The 23519-nt window shown below is 34.5% G+C and overlaps 1 protein-coding gene across 1 annotated transcript; it reads right to left on the bottom strand.

Annotated features, from left to right (window-relative positions):
- Positions 1–1163: 1163 nt before the first annotated feature.
- On the bottom strand, positions 1164–22936 carry LOC115974869 (transcription initiation factor TFIID subunit 5). Its single transcript, XM_031095409.1, has 19 exons — positions 22601–22936; positions 20824–20905; positions 20635–20713; positions 16799–16896; positions 16647–16703; positions 11300–11387; positions 11095–11204; positions 9603–9710; positions 9278–9429; positions 7363–7473; positions 7197–7266; positions 7075–7114; positions 3161–3325; positions 2928–3004; positions 2306–2422; positions 1921–2186; positions 1738–1833; positions 1533–1608; positions 1164–1432 (listed from the first exon to the last, which is right to left on the bottom strand). The coding sequence occupies exons 1-19, from the start codon at positions 22783–22785 to the stop codon at positions 1379–1381; spliced, it is 2031 nt and encodes a 676-aa protein (XP_030951269.1). The 5' UTR covers positions 22786–22936; the 3' UTR covers positions 1164–1378.
- Between the last annotated feature and the right edge of the window lie 583 nt (positions 22937–23519).

Raw genomic sequence — 23519 nt, 5'->3', positions numbered from 1 at the left:
GTTGATAGAAACATTTTTTATCAATATATAATTGATTAGAATTTCACATAGGATAAGTGTTTCTTTAATTCCAAACCATTTAATAATTTCTCTTATAATTTAACTTCAATATAATTTGAAATTCTGTCTAATATAACTGTCCCAAATTCTAACTTCCAAGTTTTTTGGATAAACATGCATCCTAATGATAAGTTTTACGTGTTTTTTTTTTTTTAAATGTTAAATGCGATAATCTTTTAATACATATCTTTTTCCTAATAATTCTATCTCTCTTATAATTACTAAATTGATTAGAAATCTAATAAGGAAATAAAGGGATAAAAAACAAAACAAAACAAAAGAGAGTTAGATTTCTTAACAACATAAAAATTGTAAGAGAATGAGAATTATTGATAATGGGAGAGAGAAAAGAAGAATAAGAAGAAGAAGTAGTGCCTAATAATATATAAGAATACACGAAAAACATATACACATATATATATATATAGAGAGAGAGAGAGAATTTTCAATTGTGAGGAAATTAGAAGAATTAGCTTAGGATGTATGTCTATCCAAAAAAGAAAAAAAAAATGTCATTTAGATTGAATGAAAAAAATTAGAAGTAATTATCTAAAAAAAGCAAAACAAAAATGTTATATAGATTGAATAGGTTAAATATGTAGTTGAATACATTGCTTCTTCTTTTTTCTTTTCTTCTCTCTCTCTCTCTCTGTTGGTTTTTCTTTTACACAGTAATATAATAAAAATAAAAATAAATGATTAAATGAAGATTGTTGCAGTTTTTTTTTTTTTTTTTCCGTGTTCTTTTTTTTTTTTTTTTTACACGTGATAATATAGTTTAAATAAAAAAAGGATTAGAAAAAGAGTTTTGATTATAATTAAATTAATATTTTTATCAATTTAGAAATTATAAGAGAAGATAAGAACAAAAAAAAAAAATTATATATATATTTTTTAAATCTAAAAAATTTCTGCAATTTGGTGAAATCACTTGACGCAATTACGACTTCTAAACCTAACTTTTATTATATAGTATATGATATATTCAAGCACAAGAATCTTCTCCATGCAAAGAATCAAAATGAAGATAACTATGGCGGCTTCCAGAACTTGAGAAAACTACTTTGGGGGGAGAGGAGAGAGAGAAAGGAGCATCCTGGGCATGGCAGAACAAAAAGCTATGCTAAGCTAAGGATCTTCAAATTCTTCCAAAATGCAGCACCTTTTACATAACTAACAATTTACAAAGAAAATTCTGCAACATTATACAACAAATTTTCATAAAATAAATCTGAACAAGGTAAGAGACCTTTGACCAAAAATTTAAATATTTAAACATAACCCGACCCCTCAGATCTTGTCCAGTGGACAGAGCATTTTATACACTTTTTGAAAGGACTCCAGCTGCAAAAAGAAGATTTCTTCGAGAAAACTGCATGGAAAACAATATCACATCATTAGGAAATCATTAGAACAAATCGCAACCACAATTTTGAAAGAGAAAAATGAGGCTGTTTTGCTTTGTGATTTACCCGCAATGCATAGACAGGGCTAGACTTGGTTGGAAGCGTTCTCAATGATCTTAGTCTGTTCGTATTTCCACTTTTGCTGATGAAATTCAAGATTCTTGTCAATCTCTCTCTTCAAAATTAGTTCTAAAGATGCAAGAAATGCGATAACATCTAACAGTCCTTGTCATTAGTCTATTTAAAATGAATCAGATTTGGATGTTCTTACTTTTCTTCAGTTCTTGGCACCTTCGTACTTGCAGTTACATCCCATAATTTTACAGTGCAATCAGCAGACCCAGATGCAAGAAGTGAGCCTTCACAACTGACATGAACAAGGACGGCTTAACATAAAACGTGTGAATTAACAATTCAAGATATTCTGTTTCAGAAGCAAGAAAATGACATTCACCTGAAAGCAAGCGACCATACACATGAGGTGTGACCCATTAAAGGTGTGACACAGCGACCACTTGAGAGGTCCCACATCATGATTACTCCATCTTCATCACCAGAGGCCATATACCGACCATCAGATGACATTGCCAAAGACAAAACCATACTCCTGTGACCAATAAATATTCGGACACACTCCCCACTTTGTACATCCCACAATCGGACTGTTTTATCACTAGAGCCAGTGGCAATGTAGTTGCAGTTGACGTGCCATTGAACACACTGAAATAAAATTGTCCAACCCATCAGATATAACTAAACATCTTACAGAGATTTACATTTGGTGGACAGTCAGTAGGCAACAGGTTATGTGCGTGTCTGTGTGTGAGAGACCTACTTACATCGACATCAGACAAGTGCCCTGCCATTATTCTTAAAGGCTGTATTCTGTCCATGGACCAAATCCTTGCTGTTCGATCATGTGAAGCGCTGGCAAAATAATGTCCTAGAGGACTAAACTGAACCAAGAAAAAGAGGAAAAGATGCAATCTTAATGTATTGAGAGGGATACTTACGTTAAAAGGAAATTACTTCAACTGGAATATGTAGAGGCAAAAAACTATAGTACTCTTACGCTGAAGGTGACTAGGAACAACAGGCTTTGATACAAATGTTTTTTATGAAACCTTGGTTGCTAGCTCAGTCTAGTAATGAGAGTAGAAACACAAATTCATATAAAAACTAATCCAGGGATTACTTCAAACAATTGCCTGAGTACATAATATTAAACTAAATGGCCAATGGCATAAAAATATAATGTTATTTATTTGAGAGTCGACCATATTCGAATAGGGTTATTTGGATGTGACAGCTGCCCAATTCTTGGTGATTATAATAAGTGCAATGCAAAAATTGAGACTCATTGGTGGTACTAGATCCATATGAAAGAAATTAAGATTTAGGTAGCTATTGTCAGAAGACATGGAAGTTATAAGAAAATCAGGTTTACATAATCATCTTTACCTGAACATCCCATACAGGATAATTATGGCCTTTATAGCAGACAAGATTTGCATTCATTGTAGTGCTCCATAACCGAACTGCAGCAGAGTAACATAATTTTTTACTTTTATATAGTAGTGTCAGGCTGTCAGCACAGGCTACACTATTATGATTTATACAAAAGAAGTTATGGCTAAACAACAGAGAGAGAGTTTGAGCCAGTCATCTTCAGATGATAGTCTAGAAGAACACACCTGTCGAGTCTGCTGAAGAGGAAAGTAAAAAGTCACCGAGAGGGCTAAAAGTGGCAGAATAAACCGGGCCCAAATGACCCTGAAATAATGTATAAGATCTTTTCCCGCTGTTTGACCCTAAAACATGTTCACTTGAAGTAGTATCATTTTCACCCTGCAAAACAGCTGACACCAACACCATTCAACATTGCTGTTCCTCTTTAATAAGAACATCTAAGCAGTAACCAAAAATACAGTAACATACGCATAATCGGATAATCCTGTTACAAAGAGACGGTCTACTGCCCATTAAAGAACATATGACACTAAGACAGCCAGCAATGCTGTATATAAATTTACAAAGAGCATTCATATATTTACTCCCCTTGGCCCAAAATGAGTTCTTCCTTGAAAAAGACATGTTTGTTTGTAATAAGTGATAAATGAATGTATTGAGAACTCACATTTTAGTCTATGATCTTCAAAGTTGCCCTTCTACTTTGTTCAAAGAGAGAATAATCGCTTTTAAGGAAATGGGAGGAAATGGGCAAAATAAAAAATTAACGAGGATACACTTTTAATAGATAGGGAGTAGGGAGTAGAGGAGAAGGTTTATCCTTTATTCTACTAAAGTAGGGACTAGAGGAGAAGGTTTATTATGTTGGAACCCGTATAACACTGAGATTGGAAGTAAAATCTTTTCTTAGCGGCATACCTCAGCTAGCATTCCTCCTATAATAATGGGATGGAGGGTAAGGTTGTGGATATGAAACCCACTGAGTGGATAAATTACCAATCATAATAATAAAAATAAAAATAACATTTTACAGAGTGTCTTTCCCATGGAAAAGCATTTGGAAGTTCAAGGTTCCAACTAGAGTGACTTTCTTTGTTATAGACTGCAGTTTGGGGAGAATCTTAACTTGACGAAATGACATAATTATGATAGATTGGAACTGTATGTGTAAAAAGAGTAGGGAGCCTATTGAGCACTTGCTTATTCATTATGACATTGCTAGGGAATTGCAGAGTATGGCTGAAAGTCTTCAGGATTCAATGGTCATGAATTGAGATGTGATTGATCTTTTCACTTCTTGGTGAGGTTGGTTTGGTCCACATTAGAGCATTGGCATATGGAGTGCAATTTCTCAGTCTCATGTGGTGCATTTAAAGGGAATGAAAATTCCTGGAGCATTGACAGGTGTGAAACATTAGTTTTAGACCTGAAACTCTTGTTCAGAAGATTTTTATATGAGTAGATGGAGACCACAAGACAGTATTCTTTCCAAACTTCTCTGAGTTGCATGATGTTTGAAATTTTCTTTGTTTATTGTTGGTGTATCTCTTGTACAGCTCCCGAGTACTTGGACATTGATGGGCTATGCCCCTTTTATGCCTTTTCAATTACCATTTACTTAAAAAAATGGGGTTCTATTTTAGAAGTTAGGGTTAGTTATGTATTCAAGGGCAGAACTGTAATCTTCATAACTCCTACGCATTAAGGTTATTTTGGTAATTGACTTTAGAATTTTGTCTAGGAGATTTTAAGTTCTGTTAGGTTTTTATTTCCTTTGAGTCCAAGTTCATCTTTTATTATCTTACTAGGTTTTTAGTTAATTAGTCCAATTAGAAGCTCTAAGGCCATTTACAAGAAAGAGTCCTTATATGTTTGTGCTCAATGTCATTAAAGAATTAACGGAAATGATTGATAGAAACAAGTGTTTTGAGTATTGAAGCATGTTGGCCTTAGTTTGTTTCAACCTTTCTCTTCCCTCTCTTCTCTTCAGCATTCTGTCATTATTCATACATATTGTTCACATGCATTATACATAACCTTTGCACAAATTCAATCTTAAGCTCCATTTATTTCAGCGTAAAATGTATTCCAACAAAAAATATTTTCAGTGGTAAATGATTTGTTTTTTGTTGCGATCTAGAAAATAATTTTTTACTTTTGGTTGCACTGCAAATTTCCAATAAAGCTAGCGATATTAGGGAGGAAAGTGGTGGTGGGGGTGGTGGCAGGGGCAGATGATTAGTGACAACAGGCAGGTGGTGGCCAGTGGTCAGTGATGGTGGCGACTGTGTTTGGTGACCAATGGTGGTTGGCAATTGATGGCCAATTTGGTCGAAGATCGGCCGGCAGTAATTAAGTTGAAGATCAATGTCCGGCAATCAATAATGTTTAGGTAGGCTACAATTGGTCAGGCATAGGGCAAGTATAGTGGCAACCAATGGCTGGTAGTGGGTGGCAACAATGGCAGGTGACCAATTGTTGGTGGCTATGGTTGGGCTAATGACGATTAGTGGGTGAGTGGGCTGTGGTCATCAGCAATAGGTGGTAGTGGCAGTATAAAGGAGTTGAACTCAATAGGGGTAAGGCTTTTTCCGGAAGTGTAATTTTTCATTGACCATGGAAAACATTTTCCATTGGGTAATGTTTTCAGTTGCACCAAGCTACCAAAAAACAAGGAAAACATTTTCTCAACTCCTTTACAACCTTAAATCAAATCTTTTGCCTTCCCTATCAACCTTCTCATTCTTGAACCCTACACCTCTCTGAAGTTTTAAATTCTAAATCAACAAATTCTCTAAACCTCAATACTGCAAACATAGATAGATTCCCCAACCTTTCCAATGTCAAACCCCCCTCCCCAAATGTTAAAATTAGTAAAAAGTGCGCGCGCGTGTGAGAGAGAGAGAGAGTGATACCCCTTGCTAGAACACTTCAAAGGGTCGATAAATTGAATTTTACAAAGATACACAGAAGCCCATGAAGTGGAAGTGTGAGAAATACTTTGGGGATTCTCTTTTTTTGGGAGGGGGGGGGGGGGGGGGAGAGGGGATGGAGAAGGCATTGCCTTGATGTTCACAAATAACTTCATAATACCTTTCATAATGAAAATAGTACTTTTAAGAAAAAGGAAATATCACTTTGGGTAAAAGATAAGTTTTCTATGTAAAATGTGTAAATCAATACACAAACCTAATTGATAATAATGATTTGAATAAATTTTTTAATCAAAATGGTCTAATGATATACTCCTACATCCAGTTCATCTGAACAATTGAATTAATGTCAAACCTTTAAGTAAGTGCAATACTTCTTGTGCAGAATTAAGAAATTGACCATAAGCAAACAAAGCATGTCCACATGCAACATACTTATCAAAAAAAATATAATCTGCATAACAATATCAAAACCAATCCTGAATTTATCAGTTCTATAAAAAGCACTGCCAATGAGCACTAACTCAAATGGCATCTCCTCTCCTTGTAAGAATAAGGTGGAGGGTGAGGTTGTGGGTTCAAGATCCACCAGATGTGTGCATTTACCAATCAAAAAAAAAAAAAAAAAATTTATATGAAAAGCACTCTTTGACAAAAAAAATAAAAATAAAATAAAATAATAATAATAATAATAATCCTCATATTCCAAAACTATATTAAAAGACAGTGCTCCATGAAATTCAGCACAATGCCCTCATGACACAAACACAATAATTCTTATAATTCATAAATTCTTCATGCACAAAGAAACACAAAATTCTTTTTAGATTCTTTACATAGAAATAGACTCTTAAATAGTTGAAATAAGCTTCTTCCACAATTTTTTGGGCACATCAACTCTATATCATGTCTTCTTTCTTTTCTTTGACCCCAAAGGGAGGAACAAGGGAATATTCAAGCTAGTGACCTCCGATTGTGCTAACCCTAGTGGTTCAACCCTATATCAGGTGTAAAGTATATGCATAAAATTTTTTTTTTTTTTTTTTTTTTTTTGATAAGTTATATGCATAAAAAATTTAGATCCTATTGCATTAACGCTATTTTGCAAATCTAAGTACATAGATTCAAATGATAGTATGTTGCAAGCCAAAAAAAGGAAGTAAAATTCATTCAATGGAAAGTAAATTTAATTTTTACAAACTTACAACCAACAGCTTCTTGTCCAAGCTTTGCCATGTCCCAAACCTGTGGAGGCAAAATTTCAAAAATTAGCAAACATTAACCACAACAAGAAGCATATTGGTTATGACATCTGATAAGATACAACCTTCAATGATGAGTCTGAAAATCCACCAGCAACCAAAGAACCATCATGGGATATTGATGAACAGTTTAAGCTGGGACAATTTATAAAAAAAATAAAGGAATTTGAGTATCAAATATAACACAAGAAACAAAAATTAATCTTAAACCATCAAAGTTATGGAGATTACCCATTATGTGTGTTGATAAATGTATAGAAGTTGACAGATGGCAGTGAAACACTACTCAACTGTACACGGTTTCTTAGGTCCTCAAGAATAGACTTTTCTACCTCTGTTGAACTGAAGCAATCAATAAAAGATCAATCAATGACCTGCAGCAGAACTTCAAAATTAAGAGCATTGTGTACTCTTATGCCAAGATCCGTATCCAAAATTCATCCAACAAGTCTTATTTAAGAAAACATCAGCATCAGAATCATAACACAATGAGGACAACTGGATTTTATTCCACAGCATATCTTCTAATAAAATGTGAATGCAATTAGTATTAATAAATGTAAGGGGCTCAACCAAACCCACATCTAACCTGGCTTGCAAATCTTACACTATGTTTGGGAGTTTACAAAAGTACGGAATGGAATCGAAGGAACTATGGTGTATTTTCTCTAGTGTGTTTGAGAGTTATCATAAAATGAATGGGACAGAAAGAAATATAATTTTACTATTATTTTATACCCTTCACCTTTTATTTAGTTTTTCTTAGAATAAGAATAAAATCAATATTTCACCTCCACTTCATTAAAGGAATGAGTATTCTTCTCACTTTTATAAGGAAAACTTAAGAGGGAATGGAATGAAATGAGCATTCCCTCATAACCTTCCATTCCTTCCTACCAAAAATTAGGGTTGTAATGAACCAAGTTGTTTATTAACAGCTCGAGAAAAAAATTGTTTATGTTTGTTTGTTTAGTAAACAAGCCAAGCTCAAACCCAACTTTGGGATTAATTATTAAACCAACCAAGCTCAAATATAATAATGTGCTCGTGAACAAACTCGTCAACATGAAAGCTCGAATTAACTATATATCATACTATATATTTATACGTATACTTGTCTAAAAATATATTTATATATACTTGAAATTTGGTTGTATAATTTTGTAAATCGGATCATATGATAAAAAATTATTACTTGTAATAAAAATTCGTAAATTTGTAAATGGGTAAAACATTTTAGTCATGATTTTACTATATATAGGAAAAGAATAAGTTAATCAAGTAGCTCGTAAACAAACTCAAGCTTGCTCGACAAGTAAATGAACCAAGCTTGAACATGTAATCTTGTTTGGTGATGAGCTCAAGCTCAACTCGTGTTCAAAATAAAATTAAATGAACAAGCTTGAACTTTTAATACTTTGCTCAGCTCCTTAAAATACCCTTCAATCCATTACTTTCCCCCCCTCTCAAACAAGCTAGAAGATATCTAAATACTTAATTTACAAGGTAATTTTGAATTCAAGATATGATTTAAATTCAAAACTTTAACTCCCAAATGTAAAAGTCCAATCTAGCATTTTTGGCCACAGCAAAGCAGCTCAATATATCAATGAATCTTTTAAAACCAACACCTGTGAAGCAAGTATTTAAAAAGAGTACAAAATAAAACTGATTCCAATTGAAAAATGACCTAGACTATCTGCTAATTATGTTCCAGTTGACTGCACTCAGATTTTGTTCGAGGATGGTGTGATGACGGGTTTTGTTTTTTCTTATTCTAATAGTTTCATATTCTGGTACAAATCTATAAAACTCAGTAAAGCAAAACCCCACCAATACCATAAACCATTTCATATTCTGAGCCAAACTATAGATATATGATTCAATGAAATAGAAGTTGATTTTTTTTTTTTTTCAATAATCCATTACTTAAATGCTTAACAATAGAAAAAGACTTTTTAAATCTTTTCTGGCACCAGTCAAACAATTTGATAACCCTATATACAGTCCTCAATCACCCCAATCCTTTGGTAATTAAGAAGTACAAAAAGGGATGAAAAGAAATATCAAAGCATGGTTTCTGCTCATAGCTATAACGTTTGTGTAATGACAAATAAAAAAGATAACAGAGGATTCCAGAAAATACATTACTGGCAAAGCAAGCTCTGGTTTAACTCGTGGTGCCGTAATTACAGCATTGGCCTCAGGACGCCCAGTTTTCCCTGTTGCACTTGCAGCCTTGTCTTTCTTCAACTTTTTTGTTGACGAGCCTTGCTTTCCTCCTTCGACTGATCGTTTCTGAACAAGAAACAGACAACACAAAAGTTGAGAAAAAGAATCCTGAACGCGAGACCATCAATCAAAATGGAAACAACAATATGACAGGGAAAAAAAAAAAATCATTGATAACTTAGTCAAGTATAAATATTTAGATATGGGAAAAAATCAAAGGGATTTTAAGAACAATATACCTTATTCTCATCCAATTCCCCCTCTTTCGTTTCTCCTTCAGCCTTTTCCGAATCTGAAAGCAAAACCCCGCTCTTTTCCAAGCGTTCTTCTAAAGAATCTTCTAGCAGCTATAACAAATATACAATAAAGCTCAAAATTAAATAACCAACCAGAAGAAATACACATTTATTTAGTTAACTAACCTTGGCATAGAGCTTCATAGCTACATTAAGGCTGACTGATATTCAAATACCAAAAATTGCTTTAAAAAATATCATATGCAAAAGCTAACTTTCAACAATGCCTAACCCTAACAACAGCCGACTAAAGGCCAATTTGGGATGGATGCAACTTTTCCATAAGATGAGAAGCTGTAGTTGCCTAGAAAAGCAACCAAGTACTGCTTCTCAAAGCCACCCTAAAACCCCAAGCCACTTCACAAACTTGGTGAAAAGTTGCAGCACCTTTGGAGGAACCACACAAGCTGTAAGTAGCTTCTACTTTTTTAAAGCTGAAGAAACCCTGGAAAAGCCCCAACAAATAGAGCCAAAATTTAAAGGCAGCCATGTGTAATTTGTTACAGCACCATAGGGGGTTAATCATAAATGACTCCTTTGAAACTTACAACAAAATAAGTACAAAAATATCAACCGGCTTAAAGAATGCCTATTACCAAAAGATGGGAAGTTTACCTTCCAGTGAGCAGTCATCAACAGCATGAACGCTTTTTCAATGAGTTTAATTACTTTATTAAAATTCAACAGCACAAAAACTTTGGACTTTTTTTTTTTCCAATTGGATTCCCCCGGGGAAAATGTCATGAATTCAATCAAAACCATTCTTAAGAACTCAATTCAATACACAACATTGGATAAGACTCAAATTCTCAAATTTAAACCTAAAAAATTTAGACCAAAAGTAACTCAGATAATTCTTCCTAGTTGCTAAATGATTCTTTCACAGTGGTAACCTGCATGTCACACATTGACCAGCTTACTTTAATCACTCAAAAATCCCCTACAAGCATAATAAATATTTAATATGCAGTTGAAACTATAACAAAAGAACACTTAAGACACCACGTCATTTTGAAAGTATATATTCATTGAGAACCAAACTCATTATTTTGACTAACACAGATTCAAAAGTTCACAAGTAAAATATTAGTGTAACATCAGAAATTTATTTTAGCAATTCAGTAAAAATTTCAGCAATATTTCCATCAAGATTCAACTTAATGTTTGTATCAGTTAAAAAACCCATACCTTAATAGCAAAAGCTCTATCAAAATCAATGTCAAATAATTTAAAACACAGAACAATAGACATATATGGGGCAGTTATTTGGCATTTCAAAAAAGATGAAAGCCCAGAGTATATTATCCTACTAACTTGCAATAAAAAAAGATGGCCACTATACAAAATTATAAGACTGCTATCCTTTTGAATTTGAAAATATATTCTCCCTTTTGATACATAAAATAAATGGAACTCAGCACCTTTTATGACTCACCCCCCATTGTATTTCCTTCTGATTTATCAGAGTGGCCTCATCCTGGCTGCTTCCAATAAGTGTAACAACTTCGGCATCATCAGAGATTGAGATGGGCTGTCCCGGAGAAACTGCAAAACCAGATATATAGACAACAAAAATTCTATGACCATAACCCAACATATATATTATAATATACATGCGACCAAAAGGCAAACATTTGTACCTTGAAAGTTAATATGCTCATTTATAATCCCAAGCATTATGGTCAATTGTGTCTTGTGTAGATACTGCAGCAGAAGCTCATAGGAGTACTGGCAGGATATTTTACAAAACATATTTCAGCAGAGTACCAACATATCTAAATGATAACCATCAAGCAACTGTTGAAGTAACATCAATCTCCACAGCGATTAAAGTAAACAAGGCAAGCAATGACTCATAGCAAAAAAGAAAAAGAAAATCGTGTCTGCAGATTAAAAAAAAAAAAATTATAACTAATATATTTGTAATTACAAATACTAGTTGTCATGTATCCACCATCTAAAACTCAAACAAAGGTTGAAGTTGGTATACCATCATTATAAACAGAGATAGCACCAGAATCATTTTAATTCAAATATAGCATACATTCCATAAAAATTAAAATAAAATAAAATAAGATCCAAATATCTAGAAAGTAGTAGGTATAACCGTATAAGCAGATAGACATCTATCCCTCTTGCAACATCAGATCACTCCATATATCATGATAAGAAAAAGAAGATAGCTATAGCTAAGGACAGTACATACATTATAATGAGCACATAAACAATAATCATTTCAGAAAATTTTAGCAAATTCTAGAGCAATCATAGTACATTAGGATATTAATAAGCATACCAATCAGAAATTTGATCCATAACAAAAATAAGTCCAACATCCACTGAAATTCCCAGCTTGCATGATTTTGTATGATAAGCAAAATGAAGAGAATATTACCTGAAGATATAAGGTTAGGGAGTCTAACATGTATTCCATAATGTGCAATCTCCTAAAACACAACTATTGCAAAGAAACAGCAGCCAAAAAATAGAGTTGAACCAAGTAGTTGTATTTGATGCACAACAGTGGATGCTGTTGAAGTTACACACATGGTTTTAAAAACCGGTCCGGATAGAGAACCCAAATAGATATGTATTTTAATCCATATCTATTTGGGTTTGCCAACATCTCACTCCAATTACCCTGCCAACATCTACTCTAACCCAACCTAACCATTCTGATAGCTACTAAAAAAAAAAAAGTAAAATGTAAAAGTTATAGAATAATAACTAATCTAGATTAGTTCTTTATAAATAATAAGAAAAATATAATGTAGATGATTTATAAGAAAGAGTTATGCTAATAACAAGTATGCATTCTTATCAATTCATTTCGCAACATTGAAACCCCCATGCGCTCTTTCTTTTTCACACTACTGATCTATTCCTATCCAAAGCAAACAAATGAGCAATCCCCTCTTCTTTCACTGATGTGGGTTTGTTCCTTAGCTCACTTGTTTCTCCTTAACCAGACCACTTAGCTTTTTATAATCTCATGATTCAAAATTTTACTAGAAGCTAAAGCATCTCGTTTGCTTTATAAATCTCATATCTTCTAAACCCGATCAAACAAGTAAATTTTTTGATCCAGTTTACTTATCAAAAAAAAAAAAAAACTGATCAAATAACTTACTTACTAGCTAGCTTATTCCCCTCATCCCTGGATACAAAAACAAACAACATGGTCTTTCTAGAAACTATGCAAATTACTTCTGGATCCATTGAGCGACCTTCAAGTCCTAGGATTTCTTAGTCTGCAGAATTTTTAGATGAGAACTTCACCTCTATTAGCCCAAACTCAGGATGAAAAGGATGGAGGCTTGGAGATAGAGAAAGCAAGAAATGCAGAATTTCAGAACAGTTTCTACAGTGTTTTGGCATCCTCACTGAACAGGTTGAACCAGTCCAGTTCCCAGATTTAATGGATGAACCGGCAGTTTTCAGTTTTTACTGTTTTTTTAGATTTTTGTTTTTTAAAGTGAACTGGGCCGGACTAGGACCCTGTTCACAATAGAACCAGCCAGCCTGGTCCAATTATTAAAACCATGGTTACACATTCATACATGAAAACAAATAGAGTTGAACACAAGTAAGTGCACATGCAGGCATTGTTGTCAGTATTGTACAATGTGTATTGTATCGTGTACAAAAAGTTCCGTATCATAAGAGCATATCGTAAGTATTCATGAATCGTACAATACATAAGTGTGTATAGGATATCGTAAAATTGTACAGATTATACCTATACGATACTTAGACAAGTGGGTTAAAATAAGTTTTTTTGTTTAAAATTTGTGCTTTTATTTGAATCCAACAAGTTGTTAGACTTGTTTTAACACACAATTATTGGGCTACTTAATTGAGCCCAATAAAATAACTTGTCCATGATTTTTTACCCCTCTTCTCTCTTACTCCTGCAAAATTTGGACTACACACTTAATGCTTAACTTTCGTATTTGCAAATTTATTGTCTATATTATGAATAAGGTATTAATTGACATTATATATATATTTTTTATATAAGTCTAAGAAACTAGAATGCCAAGAAAAAAATATAAAAAAAGTTATTAGAATAAAAGAATAAGATATAGTAAATGCTGATGATAAAGAAGAACATGTTAATGAAGAAATAATTTTGCAAAATGATGAACAATATGATAACATTGACTTACATGAAGTTGATTAGGCAAGATGATAAGTATGATGAAAAAGAATTATCATTTTAGCTCATTGTCATGTATCACTTTCGAATTAAATCAATTTGAATGAGTATGTTATAAATACGTGTTAATTTGATTTATTTAGCTAGCTTTGTTAAATATTATTATATAAGTACTAATTAAATTAGTTATTAGTTGAATATATTTCAAATTTATAATCAATATAATTTTTTTTGATAAGTAAAAGAATATATTAAAAGAAGAGGGGAGTCACCTGCGTATACAGGAAGTATACATCAGGGACAAAAACAAATCAAGTGCATAACGAAAGCCAAACACTGTAACCCAATCCAGAAGAGTTACAGTGTTTTTTATATGTATATCTATAATTTTTTTTATTATAAATTTTATTAGGTGTTTGTGTATCTTACAATACACGATACAATACAATACACAATACACAAAAATAAAAAATCAATTCACGACACGATTCACATATTGACAACTATGCGTATAGGTATGGTCCAAGTTATGATGCAGCCATGGAATATTAACTTGCTACTACTTTGCAAATTTGTCTATTCAACATTCACTTATGGCCTTGTGAGACCCACGTGCAAAGTTCAATTGAAGTATAAGTCATGTGATTTCTGAGGTCTAGGTATGCGTTCTAGGGGTTAAAAAAAGTTTTTAATTTGGGATTTTATTTTACAAGTTATGGTCAGTTTTGCATTCAGGCACACTAAACTTTCTGATGTCTAGTTATATGTGTTCTAGGGGTTAAAATAGTTTTTAATTTGGGCTTTATTTTACAAATTATGGTCAGTTTTGTATTCAGTATTCATGGACAGACTATAAATTCTGCAAACTTTGCTGATTAAGGGTATTCTGGTAATTTTGTTGAGTCCAAAATTGTCTAGAAGATTTAACTCCTTTTGTTAGTTATTCCCTTAATAGGTTTTTAGTTTACTAGTCAAAATAGAAGTCCTAATTTTTTTTATTTGCTGAGTAAATAGGAGGAGTGGGGGAGGTGGGGTTCGAAACCCAAACACTGGGCACTACAAATGGTGCCACTACCACTGGGCTAGTGCTTGAACCCCACCCAGAGTCCTGATATTACTAGTACAAGAAATAATCTATACACACACACACGTGTGTGTGTGTTCTCAATTTACTCAAAGAATAGGAGTTGATTAATAAAAAATATGGAGTGTTTTGAGTATTGAGGCATGTTGGCCTTATTGTTCTTTTTCTCCTTTTCTCTTCTCTTTGTCCCTTCTCTTTGATATTCTGTCACTATTCACAGTACTGTTCATTGTTTATTCTGTTGTTCACAAATCGTGAGCATATTCGATCTCCATTTCTTCTAGCCTCTTTGCAACCCTAAATCAAATCTTTTCTCTTTCCCTACAAAACCTAAGTCATTCTTCAACACTAAGCCTTCTTTCTAAAAGTTCTAAACCACAAATCCTCCTAACCCTAACCCACCATGAGCACACATAGACAAATTCCCTAACTTGTATAAGTTGTTTCAAAGCAGGATCACCTTGCAGATGGCATCTGATGCTTTACAATCATCAAAAAAAATTTAAGTTTAGTTAAAAATGGAATTCCATGCTGGTGACACATTGAGGAAAAAGGGTTTTGCTTTTGTTGACTAGTGTTGTATGTGTCATTGTTGTGAAGAGACAGTGGATCAGTTATTGCTTCATTGCAAGAAGACTTCTCAGTTGTGTGTTTTTTCCAATCTTTTGGGGTTTCTTGGGTCTTATGATGAACGTTACTAGATATTATTTTTGGTTGGAGGAATTGGTTGGGGAAGCACTCATCAGACATTTAGAATTTGGTACCGTTATGCTTGATGTGGTGTATATGGAAGGAGAGTAGCAGATGCACGTTTAAGGATGTAGATAGTTCGGGAGACCAGTTACTTGCTTCTTTCTATGGTTATTTGTTTGATGGGTCTCGAGCTTGGGGACTCACATCTAGTGATTCCCTCCCTTTGTTCATATGTTCTCCTCTCATGTAATTAATTTTCTGTCTGTTTTCCTTCTGTAGTTTTTGTCTACTCTTGTACTTTTTTTGCATAAAGTAGTTTTTTTTAATAAAGACTTTTCTTACTTATTAAAAAAAAAAAAAAAAAAAAGGAATTCCATGCAGAAGTGTAGTGCGATAAGGCATCATAAGCCTAAGCTAGATCAATGATCTTGAGCCACTAATGTGGAACAAATAGGAAAAATGGCTCCAAGGTAACTTAATAGGTACTATGACTTGCCAATGATCTGTACCTCAATCGGTAATTCCTTTCTTCATAAGTTCTAGGTGGAAGGTGAGGTCATGGATTCAAGACCCATTGGGTGATTGTAACTTACCAATAAAAAACAGGTACTAGGACTTTAGTGAACTAAAATTAGAATAAAAATAACCTGCATTCATTAAAAAATTATAGGTAATACACTTTATTATTAACATAGATTATTTCATGCTCACAATGACGAGCACTCCACAACCTAAAAGAACTACAAAAGAAATAAGCACAAAATAGTAGAGATTTTGTAAAACCTATAAGTGCTACTATTTGTAAGACCTCAGGCTTGGGACTAATCAAACACAGTATGAATCTTTTTTTTGATAGATAATAAGAGTTTTATTGATGAAAAAGAACAATGTGAGTTTTATCAAACACAGTATGAATCAACAATGCTTCCAACTAATTCATTGATCTAACAGCCTCCTTCTACAATAGCCACTTCAAACATAATGGTACAACTTTCCAAATATAAATTGCTTTTAATATTAACAAGTTCACTCAAGAGGAACAGGATCTTACCTGACATATCTTTATTTTGACTTTGCTATGCCTAAGAGAATGAGCAAATTCCATCTCCTAAAAAAGAATATGATCATTAGATTATTTTGAATTACAATTTAGCCATATAAAGAAAGGGGAACGTGATATGAAAATTCTAAAATAATAATTACCTCCAGATGAGAGGGAGAAAGAACTCCTTCCAACTTTTGAAGGTCTCGTGAGTGCATCATTTCATGGTCTTCACGGAAACTATTGAAAAAGGTTCGAGCTGGAGATACCAACCATTTTTTTTTTTGATAAGTAAGAATATTATATATACAAAAGGCTACTCTATGCATCAAGAACATAGAGCAAACCCAGAAAATACAAGAAGGAAACAAAGAAAAAACAAAAAAGAAACCCAATCCACAGATTAATTACAAAGAGAAAGAGAGCTAATGAAAGAAAGGAGAGAATCATTAGTTGTGAGTCCCCAAGCCTGAGACCAATCAAAAAGAATCTCACTAAAAGAAGCAAGTATCTGATCACCAGAACTATCCAAATCCTCAAAAGTCCGCCGATTCCGTTCCTTCCAAATACACCAAAAGATGCACAACGGAACTAAATTCCATATCTGAGACAAGTGCTTCTCCAACTAATTCCACCAGCCAAAAAGCAAATTTGGGCGATCTAGGTACAACCCAAGACAGGCCAAAAGTTATAAAGACAAATCTCCATAACCGATAAGCCATCTCACAATGAAGAAGTAAGCGGTCTACTGTCTCTCCACAATGTCGACACATAATACACCAGTCCACAAAAACTAATCTCCTCAATCTCAGATTATCACCCGTTAGGATCTTATTCTAGGCTACACACCACACAAAAAGGAAACTCGCCTAGGGGCCTTTACTTTCCAAATAGCTTTCCAAGGAAAGACAAATGAAGGAGAATTCCTTAATTTGTTATAATATGACCGGATATCAAAATCCCCATTAAGCTTCAACTTCCATCTCATTCGATCTCCCACATCCATTGGAGGAGTATTAGCTCCCAATATACGAAGAAAATGCAGCCCTTCATCCATCTCCCAATCATTAAATTCTCGAATAAAACGAACATCCCAAATTCTTCTATCCTCCACCCCCTGCCTTGACAAAGAAGCTTCAACAGATACCTCCTTATCAATGGCAATACCATACAACCTTGGGAAAGCCAAGTGAAAAGGTTGATCCCCATACCACCCATCTTGCCAAAACCTCACTCTATTCCCCAACCCAACAACAAACTGACAATTTTTGCTAAAATCCTCCCATCCCATACGAATGCCTCTCCACAAACCACACCCATGAACTCTCCTACCCAGTATTGAGGTCCAACCTCCCCATTCTTCCCCATATTTTGAAGCTACCACCCTCCTCCATAACCGATCCTCTTCCTTCACAAACCGCCACAACCATTTCCCCAATAAGGCCTTATTGAAAGTAGTAAATTTCCTTATCCCCAAACCACCATTGGCTATAGGCGCACAAACTTTATCCCATCCTACCAGATGAGTTTTGCTATCAACCCATAGAAAATCCCTCTGCAATTTTTCAATTCTATTAGCCACATGAGTAGGAATTGTGAATAGCGATAGAAAATAGGTAGGAAGACTAGATAGTGTACTCTTGAGTAACATCAATCGACCCCCCTTAGACAAATACAACTTCTTCCACCCGGCTAATCTCCACTCAAATTTTTCCAAAATAGGATTCCAAATTGAGGGAATTATGTGAAGCCCCCAATGGCATGCCAAGATAAGACATAGGCAACTTTCCAACTTTGTAGCCCAAAATTTCAGCCAAGGCATGCACATCATCAACCTCCCCTATTGGAACCATTTCACTCTTATGCACATTAACCTTCAAACCTGTTGCCGCCTGAAAACTAATTAACAACAACCGAATATTAATTAACAACAACCGAATATGAAGGATTTGCTCCACATCCGCATCACAAAATAGGATAGTATCGTCTGCAAACAGTAGATGTGTAACACATTCCCCACCACCCCTCCTACCCTCAACTTTAAAACCACTGATCAAGCCAGTTCCCTCCACTCTTCTCAACATTCTACTAAACACCTCCATCATAATCAAAAACAGCATAGGAGATAGTGGATCCCCTTGTCTTAAACCTCTTGAACTACCAAAGAAATTGGCTGGAGACCCATTAATCAAAACAGAGAACTGAACTGTGGCCCTTCCTTGATACATAACATCCTAGATTTTTGTCTCCAGGAAATTTCTTCCAAGGAAAGAAGATGCTCCACCTGGGCCCTCAAAGCTACCCTATGACCTTTCTCCCCATTAGTGAGACCAAAGTCCCCTTCCTTGGCGTCTAAATTTTTCAACTCCTCCAATAATTGTTTCTTTTGACGCTCTACATTACCAAACTCTCGGCGATTCCATTGCACAATATCCTCTTTTAGAGCCTTCAATTTTTTTACAAGCACGAAACTAGGTGTACCTACAAAAGAATGCCGATTCCACCAGAACTGAACTCTATCTACAAATCCCTCCGTCTTCAACCACATATTTTCAAATCTGAACAGACTTTTCCCCCTTGCCATTCCCCCTACCTCCAAAAGAATTAGACTGTGATCTAAGATAGGACATGGTAAAATCCTTTGAAGAACATCTGGGAAATGGTCCTCCCAATTTGGAGTGACCAAAGCTCTATCAATCCTGGACATCGATGGTTGATCGGTACCACTTGACTATGTATATCTACCTTCGTCCAAAGGCAAGTCAACCAAGTTAAGATTCTCAATAAATTCAGAGAATTTTTCCATAGCCAAGGTCAAATGTGCCTCACCTCTACACTCACTAGGATAGCGAACAATATTAAAATCCCCAAAGCAGCACTACGGTAACCTCCAATACTGCTGAATACCCACCAACTCATCCCACATGTGACCCCTCTCAATATTCTCATTTGGGCCATAAACCCCTGAGCATGCCCATATAAAACCGTCCCCCACCCCTTGCCACTTTACCGAAACTGAGAAAGTGCCAACCATAACCTCCACCTTCTCCAAAACCCTTTTATCCCACATAAGCAAGATACCACCAGCAGTCCGATCAGCCTCCAAAACAGCCCAATCCACATACGGACAGCTCCATAAACTACAAACCAACTATCTATTCATGCTAGCAATTTTCGTCTCTTGTAAACAAACAATATCGCACTTCCACTCCCGCAACAAATTCTTCACCACAAGTCGTTTTTTAGGATCATTTAAACCTCTAACATTCCACAAAATCATTTTTATCTTCATAAATACTAAACTATCCCCAACTACTGACACCAACACAAGACCACCCTTTATCTCCTGTCATAATTCACCGAATATATCAAGTTTTGCAACTCTCTACGTCCCTTGTTTTTGGACTTAGCCACTTTTTTACTACCCGTTTCTCTCCTGTGTAACACATTGGCTGCTGCCATCACAGTTTCTAGCCTCTGTAAGAGAGCAATGCACAACTTCTCATGTCGAGTCGTTGACAACCCAACCAATTTACTGAACCCAGGAATTCTGTGCTTCACCCAGCCAGAAATATCTAACGTATTCTCAATACTCAATACCTCAGTGGCCTCCTCCAACTCTGCCAAATTTGTTGACACACCCGGATCAATGATTTGCAGAGGTAAACAATCTGACACTTCTGTTTCACCAAAACCCACAGTAAAATCCACTGCATCCTCCACAAGCATGACCTCCCTAGGAAGACTTAAAAGTTCCTTACTAGAAAAAGAATTAACCTCCTGACCCGATACTCCATAATCATTAAACATATAAACATTACAGTTGTTGCATTTATGAGCAACTTTGGTGAGTTTGAAGGGCAAGATACAACATAGTAAGAAAACAACAACATTAGTCATGTAAAAATAAACACATAAAAGTCATTACAATAGTGGACCACTTCAGTTAATTTATGATATTAGATACAAAACATTAAGAAATAAGCTCAAAATATACCTTCTTGAATATGCCCTTTCACCACCAGATCCATGAAACAATGAATAAATACAGGATAAAGCACACGAAGCAACTCATGCTGCATATGTTATAAAGCTGATTTAGTCGAATCTTGCTGATTTAGTCGAATCTTAAACACCGGGATTATGAAATGAATTTCCAACTTAAAGCAATTTAAAATCTAGTTACCTTGTATAAATCTAGTGAACTATAAGTCCAAGACCTTAGCTTGCTATATCCATCCTGATATCGTGCTGGAACATTCTCCAATCTGAAAAACAAGAACTTTCAGTATATAATGAGAGCAGCTTTATGAGAAAGAACAAGAGCATAAACACCCAAAAGAAAAAGTATTTTCCAATCCATTTAATGATCGCCCTCAAAAGAATGTATTCAGTAGAAAGAGACCAAATTTAGTCCTTATATCAGCAATGCCAATTACCTGCTACAGCAATAATTACTCTAATTACCACAAATATCCTAGCTAAGTTAGAAACGAGAAATGATTCTCCCCACCTCTCATGTTCTTCTAAGTTCTAAATCGTGGCACAACCAAAAGACTTTCAAATTGAGGATCTGAAAACTTTGGGAATATTGTTTGAGAAATTTAACAACTGCTCTTAGCAAGTCCATAAAGAAGCCAATCAAGCCAGCCAGACCAATATTGAGGGAACCACACTTAAGAGCAATTTACTGCAAACAAAGGCATGTATTCACATAAAAAGCAATGCTTGTTACTAATCCGTTCAACATCTTCATTCTAGCTTATAGTGAATGACGTAAAACATTGATGGTCAACACCTTAGTTGGATTAAAGCCGTAGTAGGTTTTGTCAACTGTTGTGTGGACATACAATGTAAAGTTGGATAGCTTTTTTTTTTTTTATTAGTATGTTACACACACATCTGGTGGGTCTTGAACCCACGACTTATCCTCCACCTTGCTCTAAAGTTGGACAAACTGTTCATAGAAGTTCCTAAAAGAACAATTTCAAATTTTTATCCTTGAAAAGAATAAACCACTGACACATCAACAGGTAAATTTTTCAAGTTGCAAAAGGAAAACTTTCAAAACTGGATGAGTATGGTAATCCATCTAATGAAAACAAAATGTACTAGAATGCCATTTTATGAAAATAAATATTATCTACACTATTTATAAAATGTCAAGGTAAAAAATATCAGAACATTTGGGCACATGTTCCAACAACGAGGCTAAAGATGAATATCTTGGCGCATTCAGCAATAGCAGTCATCTTATATTTATAGAGATGAGAGTAACCTGCAAGCACAAACATATTCACTAGCCCTCTCACTTTCCACTGGTTTATTTTGCATGATTTACAGTTTAAAACAAATTGAACAATGATGATATAATACCACTGATGCTCTAATTTTCCAAAAAAAAAAATAGTTCACTATAAATCCCCACATAATTAAAATAAATAAAGAAATAAACCCAACTCTCACAACATAGAAAAGTGTCAATGAACCATAGGCAAAACCAAATCTTTCCTACACAGTACCCCTACTATCCAACCCACCAAAGAGTAGAAGCCCACAGAGCTTTACGACCAAAAAAAAAAAAAAGAAACATCAACAGGATCCTAAAATAAAACATGGGTAGGCAACAAAATAACCATTCTGACAAAGAAGTCTCAGAGACAATAAATCAAACACTTCAACTACAAAACGAAAAACACAGAATACATAACACAATCTCAAAGTTTTTTTTTTTTTTTTTTTGACCTCATCCTCCACCTCCACCCACAACATTATTCAATGATAGAGAGGAATGCTACTCATAAAATGAATCAATTTCAGTGTTTTATTCCTTTTCTTTCATGGTTTTTGAACTAGTGCTCATTGGCTTTCTTTTGAACAAAGTAAGTTATTTGTACCTTTCACATTCTTGAAATTTTACATACATATAGAGTAATAGAGAGAGAGAGAGAGAGAGAGAGTACTCGGAGAATGAGAGGAGGTGCTTGGCGAAGTCAGGGTCAGTGATGGAGTTGGTGGAGATGGAGGATGAAGAATTGTTCTTGCTCTGATGTTGTTGAAGTTCTTCTTGGAAAGCGTGCTCAGCTTGCTTAAACCCTTTCTTCTTCAAATACGCTACCACGAATTTCTCTAATTGATCTTCCTCCATTTCTCTCTCTCGCTCGCTCTGAGTGAAACACTGGTTTAATTTAGGTATTGCAGTGTTCCCTGTGAGAACACCCGGTAGTACCACAGAGAAGGTTGGTTTGCTTTGTTCAGGGCAAAAACGCAGAGTTTTGTATGTTGAGCCGACCTTTTTTCTTTTTTTTTTTGGGACGCAGCGTTTACACAAAAACACAGTGATGGGCCTGTTGGTGATTGGACCAAATCCCATTTTTGTGGACCTTATAGAGAATTTCAAATTTCAGATCCAATTGGAACTCAGTGAACCCAAAGTGGGATTTATTAACTTGTATGGGCCATTTGATCCACATGATGTTTTTATTTGTTTGCAAGCCTTCTTCTGAACTCATTTTTAAGAGTCTATTTAGAACAACTTATTTAATCGAAATTAAAAAAAATTTGCTAAAAGTACTATATATAAAATTAAAAGGTAGCTGAAATAATATAATGAGATCCATAAATAGTAACAAAAATAAATTAAATAGTAAAAAAAATTGGTTTTTAAGCCAATGTTAAACGCACACTTAGCTAGAGCATTTGCATAAGACAATATGCATTATAAAATAAAAAATAAACTCAATTTTACATATTCAAGTCTTAAAATCACCTACATTAATCAAGCTAAAAATATGTAAATTTACAAAATTGTTATAGTAACAATGTAATTTTACACGGCACTATTCATTTGGCATTTAGTTTTTATTTTTCTTTATGTATTCC

Source organism: Quercus lobata, chromosome 2 (genome assembly GCF_001633185.2).
Source record: "Quercus lobata isolate SW786 chromosome 2, ValleyOak3.0 Primary Assembly, whole genome shotgun sequence".
Classification (NCBI taxonomy): domain Eukaryota; kingdom Viridiplantae; phylum Streptophyta; class Magnoliopsida; order Fagales; family Fagaceae; genus Quercus; species Quercus lobata.
Note: the sequence above shows the minus strand (reverse complement) of the source record. Positions and strands in the feature narration are given on the sequence as shown.

Coding starts and splice junctions, on each gene's coding strand:
- LOC115974869 (XM_031095409.1), bottom strand. CDS start 22,785: ATGGAGGAAGATCAATTAGAGAAATTCGTGGTAGCGTATTTGAAGAAG. Junction 11,388..16,646: donor TCAAAATAAAGATATGTCAG/GTAAGATCCTGT, acceptor ATATCCTGCCAG/TACTCCTATGAGCTTCTGCT. Junction 2,423..2,927: donor ATCCTGTATGGGATGTTCAG/GTAAAGATGATT, acceptor TTCTTGGTTCAG/TTTAGTCCTCTAGGACATTA.